The sequence below is a fragment of the Fusarium keratoplasticum genome, chromosome 8, assembly GCF_025433545.1.
Source record: "Fusarium keratoplasticum isolate Fu6.1 chromosome 8, whole genome shotgun sequence".
NCBI lineage: Eukaryota > Fungi > Ascomycota > Sordariomycetes > Hypocreales > Nectriaceae > Fusarium > Fusarium keratoplasticum.
The window spans coordinates 2,730,613-2,754,897 of record NC_070536.1 but is presented as its reverse complement, the minus strand read 5'-3'; the positions used below and the strand labels follow the sequence as shown (position 1 = coordinate 2,754,897).

The following is a 24,285-nucleotide window of genomic DNA, read 5'->3' as shown; positions in this document are numbered from 1 at the left end:
GGTGGGCGATGTCCGCGCTTTGATCTCTCCTGTTTGTGGCCCTGTAGGGGAGGCCTGGGAGGCCCTGAAGGCGCCGCAAGGCCTCACTCCAGGAATACAGGACACTATCGGTCTTGGACCTTCCCCTAAGAGCACACACGAGCACGCATACTCGAAACGAGCTGCAGCGGACTCCTCTGAGCTGCAGCAGAAAGCTCGCCACCCGCTTCCGCGTCCGCCCCCGGCCCCCGAAGCCGTGTCGCCCGGTGCGGCTACGAGCCTGTAAGGACCCGCTGCTAGGGTGTTTCCGCCGTGATGTTCCTGCAGTTGCGCCTTCACCGACACTTTTCTTCAGCCTGCGCAAGAAATCATGAAACTCTGAAAGTGAAAAAGAAAAAAAAGGGGGAGACTTTGAGCGGGAGACTGCCCGAATGCGCTACCAAGCTACGGGTAGGCCGTGGAAGGGCCTAATGCGGCTGCGGCTCTCCAGAATGTGACCCTGTAGTAGGGCCGGCACATCGTCACCATTGTGGCGAAACGTGAGGCTATCCAAGAATAATCACGGCAGCAGATGCGAGCTTTTGAGGCTGCACGGCATGTGCTGTGCTGCTACCCTCCCACGCGGGTCATGAAATAATAGATCAGACACCATAATGGCAGAGGGCCTCGAATACTTGTTGATTGCTGGGACGTTGATGAACTATGAGTCCATATAGAATAAGTAGGGACAATAGCAAAATAGCACAAGAAAAGGTGATACGCTAGAAGTCTTCTATACATGCTTTATCACATAGTATTATACTTTTCCAAAGTATCCTTCACGCAACATATACTAGTGCCTCTGTATGAGTACTGCCGTCTTATTTTTTCCTCCAACCCACGTCCTACCCATGGCTATCTCTGTGGCGTCAGGTTCCATCCAATGCTTCACACCCTCTCGGGAAGCACGTAATCAAGAGCCTCAAGGGCCCCTTTATCTCTTTTTTTCTCGCTGCGATCTGCTGTTGCTGATAGAGATGCGCATGCTGTACGACCACCGTTGGGATTGTCTTGGGTTACACAAGGCGCACCCGCGTCAATCCCTTGGGAGGATGGAACTCTACATGAGATACATTTCGGAGACGACAAGTCTACTATCGACTCTTGCGAGTTGCCTTTTGAGCACACCTACTCACGTAACGAGACAACTCGCTCGTTTTACAACATGCCGTCCCCGATAATTTGTGTTCCTACAAGCAGCCAACTCCTAAACCATGGACAAATGCTCCAGTCATCAGTATCTCCAAGGTCAATCAACCATTATGCATTACCCCCCACGCAATGCATCCCATCTTTACATATCCCATCCACACATCTCCCATGTCGTCACACCCACATCCAGCCAGCCAGCATCTACCGGCGGGCGGCTCCCCGAGAGGGAGGAGAGAGAGCGACAACGAGAAAACATCTGAGCACAAACCTGCGAGGAGACCGAGCCAATGGCAGTGACTCTCCCGCAACCACAGTCGAACCGTTGCATTCAGCCACTTTTTTCCTTTCCCCTCTCGAGAAGAGGTGAGACCTGCTTCTCTCCTTGCAAGCAAAACAAAACAAGTCGTTATCGTCGTTCCCAACCACCTGCCGCCTACAACGGGACCTTGTTTCTCGCGGAGTTTCATGTCCATGACATCCATCCCTTGCCTTGCTCTAAACCCCCCACACTCACCGCATCTGCCATGTTCCAGTCCCAGATGCATCCTCCCCTTGTCTCACTCACCATCCCATCCCATCCAGAGCTGCCGTTTGCCGTCTCCGCTGAGAACACGACCAAGCCTGCATGCGAAGCGTCTAGCTGCCGAGTAAATCCCCCGGAATGATACCCTACTTACTTTTTCGAGGCCATCAAAGCACGAGACCCCCTCCCCTTGCAGACCCCCCCTCACTATCAATATCTGACTACATCCGCCTTTTTTCTCACCCATCACGATATAGCCAAGATACGCTTAGCTGTCAAACCCCGGTGCACGGCTCTATATCTGAGCCCATCGCCATCCTTAACTCTCCTGACATTTTCTAAGCCCCGTCTCGTCCTCCTTGTCAGCATCTCCCGTCGCTTGTCGAATCGGTGAAGTGCTCCCAAACCCGTGGCCGGCTGTCTGGCGCCGTCGGCCCCCCTCAGGTGATGGCCGCGTCGTCCACCCCTTGACTTCTTACTATGTACTCTGACCTTCTTTTTCCTGCCTCACGTTATTGAAAGCTTAGTCCGATATCCCTGCGCTTCAAAGAGGATACACGTGGGCCATTCTCCATGCGAGCCTGCTTTTCCCAGCACCGGAAGAAATCAACCCCTCCCCTGGCCCCCCTGGTTGGGGGATATAAGCGCGATGCTCAAGCGAAAACATACATGTTCAGATGGTGGTGCTACTTTTCACACACCGCTCCCTTCGACTGGTAACCTCGCTGAAACCTTATTGTGCCCATTGCTCTGATTTTCTGGGGTTGCAATCTCCCCCTCCTGCCGGCATGTCTTGAATCGAGCTGGCTCTAGAACACTAACCCATCAGTTTTCTTTGTGCAGCAATAGAACGAGATCTAGCCCAGATGGTCTCGCGGTGACATTCTACCGCAGCAACGGCCATACGCCAACAGCCTTTGTGTAACCCAGATGCCATCTTGATGTTTCATATGTCGAATCTCTTTCTCTCCCTCCCCAGCTGAGAACAATCTCAGCTTGGCACCATCTTCCCCTCCCCCATCCCGCTCGTCCTCAATGATCGCCGTGCACGGCACTCCACAAGCCATGTGTTTCCCGGTGTGGCGCCCGCGGCAGCTGGACTGAACTTTAACCCCCCCTTCAAGCCCACGGACAAGGACAATACCAAACGCCCATCGTCTTGGCTGACGGGCGGGTTCGGTGCCCCTCCTCATCCCGACGGCCGATCGGAGCAGGAAAATCCCCCTCCATCAGACCTTCTGGAATGCATGTCTCTCCTCCCCAGCCAACCGTCTTCTCCCAAGCTGCAGATCGCGGGCGCGGAGAGCCAAGGGTCCGTCTCACGGGGAAAACACACACACGACGTCAGTCCGTCCCCTCTCAACGAGTCGAGATCTACACTGTCGAAAAGGCACGAGTCGAGAACTGGCCCCGTGAATCTTCTCAGCATAGTCGTACTGCAGGGTCCTGACACGGCGTCGGGCTTGTAACTCTATCGCGAGCGTGTTACTGTACTTTTCTACGTCGTCACCATGAGTAGCTCCCCCCGCTTGACTCTTGGAAGCCATCGTCGGATGCGGGTGGCCGATGGCGGAATAGCGGCGACATCGTGAGGATCTCGTAGACATCCCTTCCACATGCTTCGCTTGACCGGAGTGCAGTATTTTGGATCTTCATCTCCTCTGGCGTCAAGATTAGCGTCGAGATTGAAAGTAAACGGCTGATGACTGCCGTGACCAAGATTTTGGATCGAGATGACGATATCTGACCGAGCAAACATACGATGTTCCAGATCAAGTGACGGGACTAGAATATGCCTGCAGAGCTCATTTCTTGGCAAACGTGTTTTGTATGTCGAGAAGAGGCACAGTTCCAAGCCATTTAGCCACAGTCGAGTCTCTCCCTAGGCATAGTGGCTATGTCAATACATCAGCATGTGGACTTGAAGAACATACCAAAGCATTACCAGAGACTAGCCATAGATAAAACGTTCAGTACGACTGAGTAATATCGTCCAGTCAGCGCCGCTATCGGAGTTTTATCTAAAGGCTGCCCGTTACAGAGTGCAACCTTATTCCATGGCTTGCTTCAGAACACGAGGCGTGCTACACAGGATGTCCTCGAGTTTTCGAGTGCGACAATGGCTCAAGGTTACCTCATGTACGCCTCACGCGCCATTTACTCAAACTTTACATGTAGATAGGAGAGTTTACAAAAAGATATGTGTTGGCTTGTGAATGTTCTAACATCGTGTGTTGCTGCGTTCAAGCAGACGGACAATCTGACACTTGTCAACCACATCGCAGCACGAAAAGACCCTCACTGGATCTCGCTGGCCATGGCCAGGGAGTTATGTTTACAATCAGCGAGGCCCAGATACGACGCCGTGTTCCCCGGATTTTGGGCCTGACCGAAGCTTCTGGAGGGCCCGAGATCCTTATGCTTCAGCCACCCTACACCCTCGACGGCAACTGAGTGTGACTACAACAACTTCAACTTCTCCGAACGTCGACAAGACCTTATTACCTTGGCAATGGACTTTCAGCTGCAGCAAGACTTCCGGTCAAGTGATCCAAGCTTTGAGTAGAGGATCCGGAAGCAACTAGTAGCTTGGCGAGATGCTCAATCAGCGTGGACAGAGTCGATTGGGTTACAAAGCCAGTTTCGAGCTGCCCTAAAGCAAGATCAACACTACCGATAGCGACCAAAGAGAGCTGAGTAACTCATCTGCTTTCGCTGTGCAACTCTCCAACCGACCCTCAATGCTGATCAATCCGAGTTTCTCCTCAAAAGCAATTGGTAATCACCCCCTCTCAAATCATCCCTTTCGGTCGTCATAACTATCCTACAATCCCCCCTCGGTCATCATAACCATGCAGTGATTCCAACCCGGTCGTCATAATCGTATCTCCCTCGCTGCCCGGTCGTCATTTTAATCTCTCCCCTTCCCACAAGGGCGTCATGTTCAACCAACAACCTTACTAAGCCCTCAGCCCAACGGCCGTCATAATCGAGTCGAGAGGCGCTTCGTTAACTATTGTGTTTGTCAGCCCCGTCTCCTCGCTAACCCAAAGGAGGCAATTCCATCCACACCTCGCGAGGGGAAGCCAGGAATCATTGCTGGGAGGCTTTGTTCCTGAGGACCTGGCTTGGGCATTGACCAAGATGCAGCTGAGGCGGGGAGAGTTGCGGGATGGGTACAAAGGATGGACGAGTCTCTCTCTTTCGGTGTCTTCAACTGCTGCGAGCTTCGTTCTCAGACAGGCATAGCCTTGAATAGACAATCTCAACACCACACTCGATCCTCTGTTCTGTGAGAGACCATGGCCTCAGACGAAGAGAGCATCAACCGTCAACATGAGTCTACCGTCGATGTCGAGAAACTCGGCCGTCAACGACCGGATGTGTTCAAGTCGATCTGGGCTGAGCTAGGCTTTGGTATATCCGTCTTCTGTTCCATGCTATTAGCTGCAAGTCCAACATCACCCCTCAGAGCTTCCATCAGACTCTAACCAGACACCAGGAATTCTTCGTCAGTGGCTTCCATGTCATTCTCCCTCCTCTGGCCAAAGAGCTCGATATCCCCCAGGCCTCTCAGACATGGCCTTCGAGCGTCTTCTCCCTCGTCACAGGAGCTATGCTCCTCCCGATGGGACGTCTTGGCGATATGTACGGCGGATATCTCGTCTTCAACGGCGGGCTCCTGTGGTTCTTCATCTGGGCTCTCGTTGCGGGCTTCAGCAAGAACTACATCATGCTCATCTTTTGCCGTGCCTTGCAGGGCCTTGGTCCAGCTGCATACCTGCCAGGCGGCGTAATGCTAATGGGCAAGATCTATCGTCCCGGCCCACGCAAGAACCTCATATTCGCCCTATATGGAGCCTTTGCGCCGCTTGGCTTCTTCCTCGGCATCCTAATCGGAGGGCTTTCCGCGGAGTTCTTGATCTGGCGGTGGTACTTTTGGATCGGCACCATCATCTTTGCAGTCGTCACTGTAATCTCGCTGCTCGCCGTGCCCTTTGACTACAACCGAAAGCGGACCGACATGTCGATGGACTGGTGGGGAGTCACCACAATTGTGCCGGGGCTGCTTCTAATTGTCTATGCACTCACCGACAGCTCACACGCCCGGAATGGCTGGGCTACTCCGCATATCATCGTGACCTTGGTTCTCGGCGTTATCCTCTTGGTTGTGGCATGGTATGTTGAGACGCACAAGGCCAGGCATCCTCTCCTGCCGGCTGACCTCTTCGCACCAAAGTGCATGAAGCGCCTGACTGCAGCGTTGTTCATGAGTTTCGGCACCTTCGGAATCTTCCTGTTCTACTCCAGCTTTTACATAGAGCTGGTGCTCCACAAGTCGCCGCTTACGACAGCCATCTGGTACATCCCTTTGTTCACCGGTGGGTTACTCATCGGCACCGTGGGCGGATTCACTCTGCATTTCCTTCCTGGCAGACTTCTACTGTTCATCTCGTGTCTGGCCAATGCAACGAGTATGCTGCTGTTCGCTCTTATGCCCGAGAATCCAAACTATTGGGCATGGGTGTTTCCGTCCATGGTGTGCTGTACTATGGGCATCGACATAACCTTTACAGTCAGCAATATCTTCCTGACAACCAATATGCCAAGCCACAGGCAAGGATTGGCCGGGGCATTGATCAACAGTATCCTCTTCTTAGGCATCAGCTTCTTCCTTGGCATCGCGGACATTGCGGTGGGACAGACGGCTCACCTTGGGCTCAGGCAGAGCTACAAGGTGGCCTTCTGGATGGCATTCGGCGTGGCATCCGTTCCCCTGCTGTTCCTCCCATTCCTCAAGATTGGATCCGCAAAGAGCGATCTCACGTTGGAGGAGCGACAGAAGCTCGAACAGCCGAGGAGAGATGAACGCCTGGCGGAAGAGTCGGAGACTGAGGTGGAGCCGGAGTGGAAGCATGAGCTCAAGATGTTTGAAGTAGGAGAATTTCGGCAGTTCAAGAATGGGTCGGTAGATGGACCGGGCAGGGGTTTTAATGACGGGGACGGTAATAAGGACGATGCTAAGGCTGGGAACAGATACCCTGAATGGATCTGACACTTGGGTGTAACGGGGCCCTGTCAATAGTTGCCAGGCAAAATCGATAGGTAGTCTGAGGCTGAATAACAAGAGAATCTCGGAAGAAGGGTCCAGCCAAGGATGTGCAGCAGATAGACAAGACCCCGATATCGATGAGGCTGGTCAATAATACCGAGAGAAGCACCAATGTTCCTTGTCATGGAAGCTTCAAGTGTTTCTACAGGGATTGCGGTAGAAACGAATCCGGCGTCCCGGATGTTGGAGAGGTAAAAGCCGGATGCAGCGTAGGGACAGCCCTGCCACGGCTACACCAAAAGGCCATCCGCCGAGGCCAACGCAAAAGGCAAAAGGGGCGGTTTTGGTTTTGAGGTCTGGCACATTAAAGTTGCGACGAAAGGGACCGCAATGCCCCTGCATGAAATTATGTACAGCCCCCTTGTCTCGAGCAAGGGTGGTTGCGGGAATGGCATGGCCTGGCATGGGAAACGTGGTCTTGAGGCTGCCGCCACTTGAGATTTGTGCATCAGTGGCTGGCAAATGAGGCGAGGAGGAGTCAAGAGTTGATTCAAGCTGTTGCGTTGCCCAGAGGTGGCGGCGAACCAGGGCTTGACCGTTGGGTGTTTATGGAGACTGATCATAGTGCCCTTGTCAACGGTCAATGTCAGACAGGACGCTTGGATCCAGCGTTTTCAACTCCAGCAAGTCATGGTCCATCGCAGTCGTTGCCAAGTTGGATTGCAGGCTGTGGCTCGGCTGACAGAAGCCGCTCAGCTCACTCTCTGTCGAACCAAGACGGCTGTGCCTTGTCTTGCATCACCAAGGACCAATCCCACCTGTCGCACAGAGCGCAAAACCTTGCCGGATGCAGATCTCGAGCGTCATCGCTCTGTGCTGGACCGGAAGACGGAGTAGCTCCGGCTTTTGTCGTGGAGAAAGCGGAGCGGGTAGAGACCGTCGGGAACAGCACTAAAGCATCAACCAAGCCTATGGGAATTCGCGCACGAGGCAGATGGCCAGGGTCTCTGGGCGATGCACGAGTGGGCTTCCTTTCCGTTGGGTCTGGCGTCGGCGATGGCGTCGAGCTGCCGCCAGGGAAAAAGCAGGGCAGACGCTGAGATGACGAGATGGTGGGTATCCAGTTCAGGGCGAGGGGACCGCGACGGTGACTATGCTCAGAAGAGGCGGCTTGTTGATTATCGCGTTGCTATCCATTGGAGCAAGAAATCGACGGGTTGACTGGTGAGCAGCAGCCATGTGGCGGGCCAAGAAATCCGGGGGAGCAGCGATCAGACCCAATGACGATAATGACGACCAAGATAACGGATAGAGGGAACGTAGCGTAGCGTCGCAGCGCAGCGCAGATAACAGATGCAGTACTCATCCTACGGAAGAGAAGGTGAGGGAATATCCGACCAGAGAGATAACTAACTTACTTAGAGTCTCATTCCGATCCGAAACAAAAGACCGCAGAGAAAAATTTGCTTTCCCTTCATTTTCCTTTCTTTTTTGCGCCATTGGTCACTGGGGAAGAGGATCGAAGGTGTGGAGAAGGGGACGTTTCTAGTGCCTCTGATGAGTCGCACCGATCGAAGTGCAAGTGGAGGAGCCAGACCCCGGCCTTCGTGAAGTGTTCAAGGTGTCAATGACTTGACTTTCTGGGCGTGCAGGCCTCTCAACACCTTCCAGTTGATGATTTTTGATGAGACGATAGAGTTGGGCAATTCGGCCAGTAGAAGGCATCAGAAGAGATTTGGCTTGGATAAGTTGCATCCTCAGGTGCAGGCGCATCAACTTAGTCGTAGAGTTTGCGATGGATGGATACCTCACATCCACACAGCACTCTTAACAAAGAGAGTGTGGCATCCATCCGGGGACCCAAGCTTTGAGTGCGCATCGCTCCGAATTGAATTATCCTTAAAACCTTTTTTTGTTTTGTTTACTTTCCCAGTCGACAGTGTCCTTCTCAGCAACCAAAAAGGCCATTGAAGCAGCAGAGACAGACTGTCGTTCTTGTCCCACTATAACCAGCGCTGCCATCCTGGACTCCCGACCTGGACCAACTTGGAAGCTCCAACTTTTTACGCGACTCGCAAGACCCTCCAACTTTTGGATCAACGATCCCGGACAATCCATCGCCTTTTCTCCTCTCGGGATATTTTTTCCTTCTCTCGGGATTCATCTCTCGGGAACTCATCTTCTCATACTCGCCCCCGTCCCCGCTTCGTCGTTTGCCTCTTGTCCTCCCGGGACCTTGCATCTAGTCCGACCCGAGGGTCGCATTGCCCGTGCGACATCCGTCCATCTCGACCGCTCAAGAGCCCGCAGCGCCGCGCGAATCGCTCTCTCGTCTCGTCTGTCCATCCGTCAGTCGTCGCACTGCGCCTGCGAATGCGCGCCGTCAGGTACGGGCCGACCTCTCTGTTTGATTCTCATTATCCTGCCGGCCACGTTGTGTGTGCATCTTGTACGAGCACTCGTCGCTAGGACCCTCCTTGCCAATTCCCTCTTCCCCGATTCCCTTCCCCTCGACGGATCCATTTGAGTCTGTCTCATCTCATCTCTGCGGGCCTTTCCGCACGTACCTGCTTGTGTACCTGGATCATCCTGCCCTTTGAGCGAAACACACGCCGGGATACCTTGCTCTGTGCGCGGCAGCCACTCGATATCATCTCACGAGCAGGGTCTTTGTCAGTCCAGTCTGCGCTGGCAGAGCGTTGTTTTCATTTCTTCTTCTCTGACCTGACCTGTCGTCTTTCTAGTCTTCAGCCATTCAAAACCTCCATCTGCGTCCCCGGTTGATTTGCAACAAGATCCTTCCCGCCTTGTTCCCGTCGACTGTTGCGCAAGGACCCAGGCTTCATCCGCACACTTGGACCATCGTGCCTCTGCTGTCCTCAACCAGCCATCTCTTCTCTACTTCTTTTTTCCTTCTACTTCTTTTCCCTATCGCGCAGTCTTGACTTCAAGGTTCTCGACTTCATTATCTCGACCCAGGCGCACCACGGGACCTCGCTACGACCTTCATCAGCCACTGCGAGACACCGGCTTCCCGCTATCAATCAACTAACTACCAAAGCTGCTACGCCCGCAGCGCCCTACACCTCAAAGCACACACCGACTTCAGCCCGTCATATCATGGGGTGTTGACCCGTGACCTCGAGATACCACACCTCTCAGCGCGATATCGATTCCTTCTCGAGCTCACCCGCCAATTGTGAATGGGCAACCCAGGTCGCGCTCTTGGTCTGGGGAGCCTACCCTTTTGCCTTGCACCCACTTCCTTGTCTGGATTATCCACCAAGCTGAATCCAGAACAGCTCCAGCAGAGTCTGCGTTGAGCGCAAGACATTTAAACTGACACCGAGGCGGCCATCCCCTGTCTTGCCTTGACCACTCGGCGCAGGATCGCCTCGGCTTTGCCCATCAGGTCGACAAGCAGCCATCATGACTGCTCCCTCACAGTCACAGCCCGCCAGCCGCGGTCACGAGAAGGATGAGGGCCAGGTCGACCCTGTGCTCCTCTCTTCTCCCCTTTCAACCCCTCTCACCACGAGTCCCGAGCCGGTCTCGTTCCAGTCGCTGGCCGACCAGAATTCAACACCACTCAGCATGTTGGACGACTCATGCTTTCTGGACACGGAAAAGTCCAACATGAGCAGCTTTGGCACCATGGTCGCTGATGCTGGAGCTGCTAGTGCAGGTGGCGACAAGCCCACAGCGTCCTCGGACCAATTACCAACAGGGCCATCCGCTAGAGACCTGGACCCCAGCAGTCAGAGCCAGCGCACTGCAGATCTTGGGATTGCTGTCTCTGCTGCGGGTGACGGAAACGCCGAAACGACACGTGCCGTTGATGATACCGTCAATGCTTCCCGTCGAGTTGATTCAAATCCATCGACTAACCAATGTGCTCGCGATGGAGGCTCAAATCAGGGTCCTCTAGAGCAAGATCGACAGGACACCGACAGTCTAGTACTGCAGGATCAGCATCGACGACAATCACAGCAAAAACTCATTTCGCCAGCAACAATTAATACGACCAGCTTGCCGGCCCAAAATAGCAGCGCCCCATCCAGCGGCATCTCGCCTCTCAGGGGCCCGCATCAGAATCGAATGGACCTCTGGAACAGAAATCAGCAGCGATACGAGACTGCTCCAGCGCCCACAGGGTCAGTGCCAGCTCAGGCGCCAGCGCTCCCTGCATCAGGGATAGCAACTGCACCAGCGAGCGCCCACTGTATGGATAGTGCTGCTTCTATTGCTGCTGCTCGGGGCGCCACGCAGGACATGTCAGCATCCACTTCACCCACTGGCACCAAATCCGCTTCCCCTGGGCATCGACCGGGCTACCAAGACGGCCACCTCAACGGTCATTCCTCACACGACACTCACGACCACGCTTCCTCTCCCTCCTACACATCCTCCCCTTCTCCTCTTCGAGTTGGAAGCGTCCAACCCACCACAAAGTTCGTCCAGCCGCGCCCGAGGACAATCGTTCGCACAACCTCCGACTCGGGCTCCCTCGATCTCAAACATCCCACTCCCGACATCACCTCCCAGGCCCGATCTGGGGCCTACGTCGGGAACATCGCCCAGCTCGAGGCCACTGCTGTGCGACTGTCTATGACAAGCTCCATCGACGATGCAATCCGTGATTTGCACACCGAACTGAAGCGATCCGATTCTAGACGTTCGTCCATCCTCGCCGCCAGCGTCAAGGCTTCGGGTTCTGTCGACGATTACACCCCCGGCTCGGCAGTCGAACAGCTCAGACGACACCCCTCAATCGCATCCTCCATCGTTTCGACGAATAACGCTGCTCGCTACGGCGGCTACTCTCCCGCCGGATACGTCCTCTCTCCGAACCACTCGCTTACTGGCCGTCTGCGCTCGGGATCCAAGAACTCGGCCGGTCGACCAGACTTTGACCTCGACTCTGTCCTATCACGCCACGGCCCAGGAAAGGCTTCCGTTAGAAGCGTTCGATCTACAAAGATCTCTCTTGCAGAGATTTCAGAGTCCGAACCCATTTCACTGACACAGGACGTTCTCGACATGGCGGACAAATCGCCCCCCATTAAGAATTCGGAGAGCGACTCTCTCCTGCCCGACGAGCTTCGCGATGCCAATATGCCCGCCACCGATGTCTTCAATAAGATGATGGGAGACGATGACTTCTTGGATGATAAGAACGAAAAGAAGCCTGCTGATGCTACTACGGGGCTTCTCTCTGATCAAGAAGAATCTCGAGAACCTCAGCGGCCTGGAAGTGCGCACTCTGACACAACTTTCCAGCAATGTCAAGATGCGTTCGGTGATTTTGATGGTGTGCACTGGGTTCCGGAGCAAGAGGACCCCTATGCCCCTCCTGAAGGGCCAGAGTCTCCTCCCAAGAAACAAATGCCACCCGCTGGCATGGCTCGGCCGCAGTCTTACATGGACCCTGAGACTGGTCAGCAGATGCTCTACTACCCGGCCCGAGTGCCGGCCATGCTCAACCTACCTCCGAAGCTGTCCAACAAGCCCAAGGCAACCGAGAGGAACAAGCGACGTTCCCAAGTGATGAGTGCCATGTTTGAGGGCAACAGACAATCCCGTGTGCTAGATGACAACCGACGCTCCCAAGTCTTGGATAACCATGACACTACTCGGGACTCTTGGCTACCTGACCCCCTTGCAGGCCACCGAGAGTCGTTTGCTGCTTTGTCTACAGAGCAGCTGCAGCATGTAGATCAGGAACCCCAGACCATCCGCTCTGTGCATTCGGACCGAGATGAAGCGCCTGCAGTCCAGCCTGAGACAGCGCCCGAAGCTGAGGCCGAGCCACTGAGACGGCCCAGGCGATTGTCTAAGATGGATCCTGACAAGCGCAAGTCCAGAATGTCCAATCTGCCACCGCAGCTGAGGGCCAGTGTCTACTTTGACTCGCCCCCGACGGCACAGCCAGATATCGAGGTCAAGGACGGATCCGCCATGGCCACTCTCGACAGCATCCTGGATGCATCTGCCAACGCACCAGTCAACGCTTTCACCGACCACGAACGAGCTGGCAAGCTTGGCCAGGAGGTGTACGGAAAAGAACGAAAGCGAGCGTCGGTCGCTGCATCGACGGTTCTCCGCCCTGAATCGGGCGAAAAGCAGCACGAAAAGCATGCCAGGAAGCGATCCTCCTTCATGTGGCTCAAGCGGCACAGCCATGAGAGCGACGACGATGACCACCCAGCTAGCAAGTCGGATTCTGGACTTGGTCCTGTCAACGCTGATACACATGCGACTGAGAATGAGGCACTGGCCCGCAGTGTGGACGATCGCAACGAAGGCCACTCCGATGATGAACAAGCGGCGGCCAAGGAAGGGGAGGAGTCTGAAGAGGAGGCCTACTATGGACCTCCCACGACACTTCTGGCTGAACTTCAGTTGCGTAAGCAGCAGCAGAAGCAGCGTACCCAACGAACGTTCCCCGGCGGCATGCACGCAACATTGCTGGAGATGGACGCCGTTGCCGAGACTCAGCGAAAGGCCAGAAAGGATAAACGTGTGAACTTGGCTTGGGAAGACGCCGATGGAAACCCCGTCGACGAAGACTCGGATGATGAGGATGTGCCCTTGGCCATCATTGCGGCCAGGAACCAAGGCGCCCAGAACGTCATGGACCTCAACCGACCACTAGGCTTGATGGAACGTCGCGAGATGGAGGACAACGAACCTCTAAGCCAGCGCCGAGCTCGTCTTCATGGACAAGATCCCAGATCTGTCATGATCCGCAAGCCTAGCATGAACGACCTCGGTGCCAACAACCTGAGCGCGAACTATCTCCCCCAGACTCCACAGTCGGCACAGCATCCGGCAACCGAACCCGATGATGAGTTGGAGGGAGAGACTCTTGCTGATCGGAAACGCCGGCTTGCTGCCAAGGATGAAGCTGATAATCCTCTGCCCAAGGCTCGACCTGTCAGCGGTGCCTTTTCCGTGGAGCTGCTAAGCCAGTTCGAGGATCCTGAAGAGAAGAAGAAGCAGGAAGAGGAGAAGGCAAAGCCACCTGAAGAAGAGACACTCGGCCAGCGTCGTCGTCGCTTGCAGGCTGAGCGTGAGGCTCGTGAGCGTGAAATGAGCTTCAACCAACTGAACGCAGGGCCCGGAGCCGGAGGTCCTGGAGGAGGTCAAGTGCCGGGCATCAACGGCAGAATGCATCAGCTATCAGATATTCTTGCCACGCACCCCAAGAGGGAGGCTGAGATTCTCGCGCAACAAGAGCGAGCTCGCGTGGAACGTGAGAACCGACTCGCACGAGAACGCGAGGCCAAGTTGGCCGCCTATCGGAGTCAAATGCCACAGACCTTGACTCGGCAGATGCCACAGAGTCTCGGTGGTGGTGCAACCAATGCTCACAATGGTGCTTTCCGAGGCGGTGCCTTTAACGATGGCACAGGCGGTCAAGGCCCTCAAGCAGCCATGTCCTCGCCAGCTCTCAACACGCAACTTCTCAGCCAACCGGCTCTCAACCACCGAACAAGCGCTGTGTTTAGCTCTTACGGGGCACCGATGCAGCAAGGCCCATATGGTGGTTCCGCTACCAACCTGGGTATGATGAACAACAACCCCAACATGGGCGGCTATGCTGGCATGAACAATCTGAGCCCGTATGGCGGTGGCGGCGCCGTGTACGGCGGAGGCTTGATGCAACCGGGAATGCAGCCTATGAATGGCGGTTCAATGAACAGAATCGAGCAATGGCGCCAGAGTGTGCTCCCTTGAGTTCACCACTGAGCCGACTCTGGACGCCAATATCTATCACAACGTATCAACACATTTAGAGTGGTAGCGCCAAGGAAGGCACTCACTCACCACATCACTGTACTATTGACGAAGAAGAAACAAGGGGGGGGGGGGGGGGGGGGGGACATTGCAGCGAAAGCGCTTGCTATTGAATTGGGTTGGGTGTTGGGTATCTCGGATAGAGAGCTACACCAGAGGAAGCAAAGATTTCGGGGGGTTCGTCTTTTTAATCTTTTTAATCATGGCACCTAGCATAGCATGGCGCTGGGAACTACAAGGGCTGCATGGATAAAGCAATCTTGGCAACGAATAGTTGTGGTCCTTTTTGTAATTTGGGTCTTGTATTCTATCATGAGGAGGTGTGTGGTGTCTTGTCTAGATCAACATGGACACGATTGATGACATGAACCCAAGTCTTGCTTGTCTGGCGTGATTAATCCACAGCGTGACGAGACTTCTCAATGACAGTCGACGCAAGATCTACCATTGGTAGCTGGAGACTTGTCCTGACCTTATGTTGTTTTGGCAGAGAGATGAGAGCCGGGCACATGTTCCAACCAAACAGATTCATCGTCCCAATTTCCCAAGTACACCAACCACTACATCAAGGTCAGTCGTTTTTGCTGGACGCCTCACGGATTCTGCCAACTTACTATCAAGGTAGTGTGTCTTGCCGAAGGGCAGGCTAGGGGGAGCGTGTTGTAAAGGGGGGCCATCCTCGTCATCTCAAGTCGCACTCTGCAATGCCTCTCCAGCCAGGTCGAGTGATGCAAATTGCGACGACAGATCTTCTCCAAGGCGGAATCGAGCGAGTGCCTCACTAAAGAACTTCCAAGCCTTCGTCCCACGGAACTCACGTACTAGGTCAGGATGCAGCGCCGGGTCGTCCCAACTCGGGTCGTCATCCATCCCAGCCGTATCGGTTGTGTGAGCAGGGAGGGAGTCGACCTCTCCCTCGTTCTCATCCGCCTCCTTTATAGCCTTGCAGTACGATATCATCTTGGTTGCGAGGCCGCTGTGTTCAGCGAAACCCCTGGGATGCTGCATCAAGGCCTTCTCGCGGTTAGACCACCACTTGGAGCGCCGCCCTTCGTTCCTCTTGCGGTCACGTCTCGGACGGCCATCCTCCAACAAGGCGAGGTATGACTTGTCGGCTTTGATGGTGCTCTTGCCGATGGACTTGGGGATTCTTTTGAGGGTGGTTCGGGGGAGGGTACGAGTTGACGGGGCGAGGCGGGATGATGGCTTGTTGGACAGATTCAAGTCCGAGAATTGATGGATTGTGGATTCCATCGTGCTTTTATCTCCGGATGTCTCCATCTTGTTGATTGTGATGAGGATGATTGTGATTGTGATTGTGAATGTGAATGAGCAAGAAAGTTGGAGTTGAGGTGTGTTGGGGTTGTGATTGAGATGAAAAGATGAAAGCCAAGCAGAGAAGGAATAGGAAGAGGACTGATTTTATGTTCAAAGATTTCACCCAAAACGGAAATATAAACTTGAACCTCACATTCAAGAAATATGCCAAAACGAAGCAAAAACGAACAACAGTTATTCACCTTGTTGGATAAACGCTTCCCAAAGAGGTAATATAACTTTTTTTACTTGCAGCCAGGCAACAAGTCAACAACATTCAGAGTTACAAGGAGCAGAAAAAGCAAGGTACTTGAAAGTTAAAAAGTATCGGGATATGATCAGGTGTGAAGAATACCTAGGAATCCAGAGGAAGCCATGGATGATACATTTCAAGATTTATTTTAATTTTTTTGCAGACTATGTACAGCAGGAGTTAAACCTGAGCAACCAAGGCTCTCTACTGCCATGAAATAGTAAGCTTGTGAGGGTTGTTTAGCAGAATGACGTTGTGATCATAATGTGATGGTCGAGTGCAAGTCGGCACAAGAGGGCCAAAACTGGCTCTGTCAAGAAGGCCCTCCAATCAGGTTTAAAAACAAGACTACAACAGTATCTCACTAATAAGAGTGCATTTTTAACGTTCCTACTCGAAACCTTTTGTTAATGCGAGCACGCCGGTAGAAAATAGTAACTTGACGTTTACAGTTGTAAGAGAGCAGAGATTGGGAGTGTCCCATATCCCTTCGCTCTAAAGCTCGCCCAAGCGTATTGTCATTCTCTATCATGGTCGTATACCAAGCTTCTGTATATGGTAACAGCTTGTTACTGGATAAGATATCCTAGATGATGAAATATAATTAGCTTATGCCTCTAGTCATGGCCCTTCGGTGGCTCAGGATAGCTCGTAGGATACAAAACAGTCTTTCCATCTCTTCACACCAATGTAATCAACACAGGTCAACAATCAGTCACTGGCAGAGAACATGGAACATGCAAGTGGTAGCCTATTACACGTCGAGGCAGATTACAACAAACCCCCTTTGCTACCCGCCTCTATCTCTCAAGGCTATATAAATTCCTCCCCAATGCCTAAAAATCTAGAAAAGACCAACGCCAAGATAAAAAGAAAGCCCCTTTCATTTTGCTGTACATGCTTTTTCTTTTTCATCTTCGCTTGCCAAAACCTCCTGCCGTCTTCTGAACCTTGGACGGCGGTGCGGCTGCGGCTTCGGCGTCGCTCTCCTCATCCTCACCCATTGACTCGTCCACATCGTCATGGTTGACCTCGTCCTCATCGAGAGACTCCTCAGCATCACTATCACCCTCCTCACCAGCAGATTCCTCCTCTTCATCATCAGAGTCGCCGATGAAACCATTAGTCACGGGAACATCAAGATCATCATCCGAGTCGTCAAACTCCCCATCAAGACCACGCCGCCGGGCGGGAGTGCGAGCAGCATCATCCTCACCCTCAACCCAGATAACGTCCTCATCATCCGAGTCAGAGTCAGAGTCACCACCAGTGTGAAGACCGGCGGATCGAGACATCTTGCGGCGCAGATCCATCTGACCCTCGAGCATGTCGAGCTTGCCCTTGAGGGCGAGAAGGCTGGAGAGACCCTTTGCGCGCTCAGCCAGCACCTTTTGCAGACCGGCCAGGTTGTGAATGGTCTTGGGCTGCGAGGCCAGGGCACCGCCGTGTGCGACGAGGGTCCACTGAACCCACGTCATCAGGTTGCCGGCGCGGCCAGGACGGCGGTGCAGGCGGGAGGCCAGCTTGCCGAGGAGAATGCCAGCAAGAGAGCTGTCGAGTCGCTCGATAGTGTTGCGGATGGTGCTGAGGTCGGTGGTGTGCAGGCAGGACTCGAGGAGATCGGTGTCGTCGGTGCGGAGAGCCTGCGAAAGGACAGTGGTGAGGGACTGGTGAGAAGGTACGGGAAGAGCGCTGCGCGTGGGCTGCTGGGTGACAGCACCACCCGAGGGGTGCAGCAGCGAGGGAACATCGATGATCTCGTTTTCGGCACGGAGGAGCTCGCCAAATGAAGGCGATGTAGGCTCGGCGTCAGAGTCTGCGATTTCCTCTTCGCCATTGGGCTTCTGCTTGGCGGCTTTTAGGCGCGCGGTCAAGTCCTTGGTGGTCTGCTGCTGCTCCTCTTCCTCCTCCTCCTGCTGCTGGGGAACCTCGGCATCCGAGAGGTCTTCGTCGCTGTCGGCGTCGGAGGAGATCTCAATCGTCTCGACTTGGGAGCTCTGGAGGGCTTCGGGGCCGGCGATGGAGGCCTTTGACTCATCGATGGTGACCTTGTTGGGGACTCGGGCGCCGGATCGCACGACGGGAGCGGCCACCTTGGCCGAAGCTTTGCGCTTTGTAGACATGGCGATGCGAGAGGTTGTTGAAGCGTCGCAGAAGTGTAGCAAGTCGCGTGCAGGGATTGTCGATGTTCAATGACGACTGGCCAGTCAAAGAATCTCTTTTCTTCAAGTATATGGATACTCGGCGACTGCTCCTTCTCGGAAGGTATCAATCGGTCGCAAACAAATTGTCGTGATATCTTCAGCGTTATCAGCGCCGAGTGGTTGCAAAATTTCACGAGGCCCGTCGCTCGATCCAAGCGTGTGAACTTTTTTTTTGGTCTCGAGCCTTGGCGACTTGATGGATGCCCCCACACCGCACAAATTCTGGATGACATAAGCGACAGATAAGAGTGTCGTCAAAGGTCACCTGATGATAAGAAACCAAGTGTGTCTCACGTGTCTCCCGCACACCGTGACTCATCCAACAGTCGCACAGAGGGCGACATTCGGCCGGGAAAGGCTGCTGGCAGCCTTCGGCAACCGGGCGACCATGGTTGTGCGCTCACCGCATCTGATTGGCAGGAGAGCCCAATGTGGCCTCGCCTTGCAGCTGGAAGAGGCCATTTAATAACAGTGATTGGCTTTGCCGCAAGCTCTAAATGAGATGGGCCGCCATTGGAGGACTTGGAACCCAAGTGGACACCTGTCCTCATGGTGATTGGTTGCATCGACCACATTTTACATTGCTGGTGCCGTCGAAGATGGACCACGACGCAATCTGTGGACTGGCTACCCTCAGGGGGGGGCAGGAAAGGAAAGCCACCTCTTCTTCTCAAACAAACAACGTTCCCGAGAAGCTGGACAGTTGGGTGGTATCACGAGCAGACGAGAAACCCGAAAGTGTGTGTGCATATGTGTGTGTGTGTGTGTGTGTGTGTGCTTGCAAAGCCCTCCCCTCCTTCGTTTACCGGAGACGGGTGTGCACAGTCACCTGACCTCTCCCCTGCCTTGGCCACTCGAGATGAGGTGGATCCGTTGTCGGGCTCGGGCCCCGGTCCATGATGCGTCGGGTCGACCTCGTTAGATGGTTAGACACCGTCATGAGGGTATACGCGTTAGTTAACATGCCAGCCTTTTTCATGGCATCGCACGCGTCGCGACGCGCTGCGTGACTTGGGTGCGACGCCAAAGTTAAATGGGTTGCCTGCGCTGGGTTCATCAACCAAACCAAGTTCATGACTTTTCCTTCTTCTAAATTTCTCTTTTATCATGCAAAAGAGTATCCTTGCTCTCGCCTGTTCACCTTTCAACACGTACAGACTCTTTCCCGAGCTGATGCGTCTCATGTTGGCTGGACGGAAGACGGATAGGTCTTGTAAGACGACGGACTCGGGAAACGGAGGGCGTTTGAGGGCCGTGAAATGGGACTCCCGTGGTTGACCTTCCGAGGCCCAATCACACGAGGGGACTTCCACCAGCCACATGGCGCTGTAAGCCGCCGTGAGGCAACAATCAAACGGTTCGACAGCAGAGGGGAGAGTATCTTATCTAGCAAAAAAAGAGAAGTTGATGTGCATTTTCAAACTCATACAGACACAAATGCATTTGCATCGCCATCTCCCATCCTCGCTTTGCCGTGCGTGCACCCTTGTCACCCCTTGCCGGTTCAAGCCACTATTCACCCCAGCCACCAGTCCCAACCCGGTGCAACAAGAGCAAGCGCAACAGCAGAAGAGAGAATGGGCCAGCCTGGTCCGTGCGTCCACTTTTTTTTCTCTTCCCATTCCCCTTTCAACTACAAAAAGCTCGGCCAACTAAATTTTTCCCTCTCTTCCTCTCCTCCTACCCCCCCTGGTCACCTCTGCGCCCCGGTAGAAACAAGTCAAACGGCTCAGCGGAGTTTGCCTTCTTCTCTCATAAATACCACCGCGCCTCCGACCGGGCAAAATTCACTGACGTGCACGCGCTTTTCCCTCCAGGCCCTATATTCAACCCCCCCTCCCCCCTCCCCTCCACCCTCCGGGCCTGCTAGGAAGCAGCAAAAAAAAAAAAACGAGGTTCAAGAGGAGGTACCTTCCCGGCAAGCAAGACCGTCGCCGCATCCTGCGCCTAAAAGTCTAGCCACTCACAGAAGCTCTCTGGCGTTCAATCTTGGCAACCCAGCGCCGCAACCACTTACCACCTTCTTCTTTGCGGCGAAGCACAAAAAGCACCTTCCGCGCCCGATCACGATAAGAGCTCCCCTCAGGTTCTTATTGTTCTCGAAGCCCTCGCCTCGACGTCTACGTCTACGTCTACGTCTACGTCTACGTCCAGCAACACCTTCCCAACTGCACTCCAGATAATCAATAATAAGTTTACGATCACGGGGCACGGCTTGTTTTGTTTTGTTCCTTGCATCGCTTAAACTGTTTTTTCTCTTTGATTATTTTTTTTATCCACTTCTTCCTTTTCTTCTTCTCTTCTTGTTCATACTCTTTCCCGCTTGCGCCAACACTCCCCTCCCCGCCATTACAAGCTTGCTTTTGGTCGTCGGCGTCATTTGCCCCAACTCTCTCCTCTTTTCTTCCTGACCTACCTCAATCGCGTTGTCACCTGCGCGTATCCGGAGTTACCATCTCGGCCTTGGAACCTCATTCCGTCGCCATCTACGTTGCGCTACCTCTCGCCTCTGCGCCACACAATTCGAGACCGCGCATATAAAACAGCGCCCCCCCCGCCTTCACACATTCTCGGTCGCGCGACGCGCCTCCATTCCCAAGGCTCCACACCTACCAACTCCATCGCGCGCATCGCATCGCATCGCATTTGTCGCATCGCACATCGATCGCTTCACCAACTGCATCCGCCGCAAGCGCATCGGTCTTTGACCTCTTCATGTCGCGACGATTTGACTGAGCATCCCCTATTTTGACGCGCTCACCGCAAACGGCCAGTATGGCTTCGCCGACGCCCGACGCTCCTGCGCCGGACACCAAATCGCACGATTCGACGTCGGAAAAGGAGCAGAAGTCTGAAGTTAATGGGTAAGTCACCCCTACTCCTGTGCGCGCTGCTACGATGGCCTTGCTCTCCGTTTTGCGACGCGATCCATCATGCGCGCGCACACCTATGCATCTTTCAGCGGTAGCTGACCTTTGTTTCATCAGTCATGCGACACCCGATGAGTCCAAGGGCACATCTGAGCCCCCGACAGTTAATGGAAATGAAAAGTCGGACGATCACCCTACGTCAAACGGCGTCACTAAGGATGTTGAGATGGGAGATGCCGAGAATCAAAGAAAGCCATCCACAGACTCACCATCGGGCAAGGATGGCGAGGGCGCAAACGGGGATAAGCCTGCAGGTGAGAGTCAGTCGGAGCAATCAAACGACAAACCCAAGCCATCAGCTTCTGCTTCAGAAGATGTGGATATGACGGATGCCGCACCCGCGCAGGACAAGTCTCAGGACGATAAGCCTGCCCCCGAGAAGGAATCCAAGGACGTCGAAATGTCGGAGAAGCCTTCTGGCCCTGCTGAAAAGGTCAACGGAACCGACAAGACACCACCCTCCTCCAACGACACCGCACTCCCCACATCCGAAGTTGACTTGCAGCCCGCCAGCCTATCTCAGCTTGCCATCGAATCCGAACCCACTGCCCCCAAGCCTTCCATCGAGGTCGCCATGGAGGATGCGCCTAGTGCCGTCAAGGTTGCTCGTGAACGCGAGGACGACATCACGGATGAGCCTGCGCCCAAGCGAGCCAAGACAGAGCCCAACTCGGAGGAACCTGCACCATCCACCAGCGCCCCCAAGGCTGAGACAGCGCCTGCCGAGTCTGCCTCCCAGCAGACAGAGTCTCCGTTCGCCTCGCTCAACCGATGGAATGACAAGGAGTTGATACGCCAAACCCTCACCCCGTTCCAACGTCGTGAGTTCCGCAAGGTGCTTGGACGTGTGAAGAAGACCAAATCTGGCGGTCACTTCAGGGATTCGGTCCCAAAACTATGGCCTTCACTGGCGCAAAGCTATCTCGCTAAGATCGAGAAGCCCACCGATTTGTCCGAGATTGACCGAACACTGCGGGATGTCAACGGTGTATATACCACGGTTGGGGATTTCCAGGCCGATCTGCTCCTCATGTACAACAACACTCGAGACTTCAATGGCGAATTGCATGAAGTCACCAGTGCTGCCTTTAATGCCATCCGAGGTGTCTGGGAAGACATTGTCCACATCCCCCAGGAGGAGCCAGCCAAACCCAAGCCGGCGCCAAAGCAGAAGATTCCTCGCGGACCACGCACCGTCGCACACGGGGATCCGGTCATTCGTAAGCAGTCTGCTGGACCCAGCGCGAGCCCTACCGTGGGGAGCCCTGCCCCGAGACCAGCTCCCGCGGCTCCAGACAATGCTGCTCAAGTGCGTCGTGCCTCCAACGCCACCGATGGAGATCGGCCCAAGCGGACTGTACGTGCCCCGAAGCCGAAGGATATTGACTACTCCACCAAGCCTTCTCGTAAGAAGCTCAAGCCCGAGCTTCAGTTCTCTGAGGAGGTTCTGGCCGACCTGATGCACCCCAAGAACAAGAACCTCAACTCGTGGTTCATGGACGCTGTCGATGCGGAAGGTCTCAACATCCCCCACTACTACTCCATCATCAAGAAGCCCATGGATCTTAGCAAAGTGTCGCGCATGCTGGCAAATGGTGAAATCACCAGCCTAAAAGAATTCGACAAGAATATCGCATTGATATTCCAAAACTGCTATGCCTTCAACGGAGACGTGAATCAGGGCAACCCGGTGTCGTATCTGGCGTCGCAGCTTGAAGCCCACTACAAATCCCTGATGAAGACAAAGGACTCGTGGTTGGCCAAGCATGCCAAGGCCAACGCTCCTCCTGCAGCCTCCCATGCGAGCGACGAGGAGGAGGAAGAGTTCGACGCCGAGGGCGAGGAGGCTACTGCCAACCCAGGCGTTGATCCGTCCAAGGAAGTGCGCGAGTTGGAAGCCAAGCTGCGTGAAGAAAGCGAAAAGCTCACGGATCTGTTTGCTGGTGATTCGCCCAATCAGAGCCTCATCACTGTGCAGCAAGGTATCCTGAGCATGATCCAGGAGGCTCTCCTCAAAGCGAAGCAGAACCTCAGCGACTACCGGCAGAAGCATGACAAGCCGGCCAAGAAGGCGAGCAAGCCGAGCAAGCCCAAGCCCGCCAGCTCTGCCTCGCGTAAACCCACGAGTCACCCCGCGCATCCCAAGAAGTCTGGAGGCACCAAAAAGGCGGCGCCCAAGAAGAGTCTGACAGCGGCGGATAAGGACACCATTGCCAACGCCATCAACGATCTCGAGTACCCATATCTCGATCGCGCCATCGACATTATCAAGCGCGACACGGGTCAGAACGTAAGTGACTCCCGTTTCCAGAGTAGCTCTTTTGTGACTGACATGTGCTCCAGGAGAACAATGATGGTGAGCTGGAGCTTGACATAGACCAGCTTAGCAACGATGCCCTACTTAAGCTGTGGGAGCTCTGCAAGAAGGTGTTGCCTGGGTTCGGAAAGGACTCGAGCGCGGCCGCAGTATCCTCGCCAGAGACTACGCGAGCGCCTGCGCCCAAGCCGTCCAAGTCGTCGTCGACATCGGCCAAGCCCAAGAAGAACAAGCCCATGAGTGCCCGTGAACAAGAGGAGCGCATCGCGCAGCTTCGGGGACTCCGAGACCTATATAGGCCAGGTCAAGAGCCGTCTGAGTCCCAGCCCGTGCTGCAGGCACCCACTCCCACCGCCGAGTCCAGTGATGAGTCGGATTCGGAGGAGGAGTAAAGGCGACGTTGGGCTCATGGATGGATTGTATGATGAAACTTGTATGACTGTTGAAAGTCGGTTGCCGAGCCGAACGAGGAGGTGGTTCGCCAATTATACCCAGCCACATGGCTATTCGACGTGCCCTTGGTTGCTCACAGTCAACAGACTGAGTGCGTGCTCTGCACATGCTTGAGCATGCCGCCTCAGCAGGAGGCAGCCCAGTTGAAGGCATGCGCTTCGAGACCAAGAGGGACCTGGTAGCATGCTGGCCTTAATAGTTTTGGGCAACTATTACTCTTGGAAGATTCGGACAACAGCAGCGCAGATAGAGCCAGCCTGAGCGC

General features: G+C 54.5%; 5 protein-coding genes across 5 annotated transcripts; 3 read left to right on the top strand and 2 right to left on the bottom strand.

The window, feature by feature from the left end:
* Nucleotides 1-4,995: 4,995 nt before the first annotated feature.
* On the top strand, nt 4,996-6,749 carry NCS57_01065500 (MFS domain-containing protein; the record flags this gene model as incomplete). Its single annotated transcript, XM_053060396.1, has 2 exons — nt 4,996-5,142; nt 5,196-6,749. The coding sequence occupies 2 exons, from the start codon at nt 4,996-4,998 to the stop codon at nt 6,747-6,749; spliced, it is 1,701 nt and encodes a 566-aa protein (XP_052910790.1).
* A 3,426-nt stretch (nt 6,750-10,175) lies between these two features.
* Nucleotides 10,176-14,486, top strand: NCS57_01065400 (uncharacterized protein; the record flags this gene model as incomplete). The annotated part of the gene is made up of 1 exon (XM_053060395.1): nt 10,176-14,486. The coding sequence occupies one exon, from the start codon at nt 10,176-10,178 to the stop codon at nt 14,484-14,486; it is 4,311 nt and encodes a 1,436-aa protein (XP_052910789.1).
* Nucleotides 14,487-15,233: 747 nt separating this feature from the next.
* On the bottom strand, nt 15,234-15,827 carry NCS57_01065300 (uncharacterized protein; the record flags this gene model as incomplete). The annotated part of the gene is made up of 1 exon (XM_053060394.1): nt 15,234-15,827. One exon carries the CDS (start codon nt 15,825-15,827, stop codon nt 15,234-15,236), a length of 594 nt encoding a protein of 197 aa, XP_052910788.1.
* A 1,200-nt stretch (nt 15,828-17,027) lies between these two features.
* Nucleotides 17,028-18,239, bottom strand: NCS57_01065200 (Utp12 domain-containing protein; the record flags this gene model as incomplete). The annotated part of the gene is made up of 1 exon (XM_053060393.1): nt 17,028-18,239. The coding sequence occupies one exon, from the start codon at nt 18,237-18,239 to the stop codon at nt 17,028-17,030; it is 1,212 nt and encodes a 403-aa protein (XP_052910787.1).
* A 2,856-nt stretch (nt 18,240-21,095) lies between these two features.
* NCS57_01065100 (uncharacterized protein) lies at nt 21,096-23,959 on the top strand (the record flags this gene model as incomplete). Its single annotated transcript, XM_053060392.1, has 3 exons — nt 21,096-21,184; nt 21,308-23,540; nt 23,594-23,959. 3 exons carry the CDS (start codon nt 21,096-21,098, stop codon nt 23,957-23,959), a joined length of 2,688 nt encoding a protein of 895 aa, XP_052910786.1.
* Nucleotides 23,960-24,285: the final 326 nt, after the last annotated feature.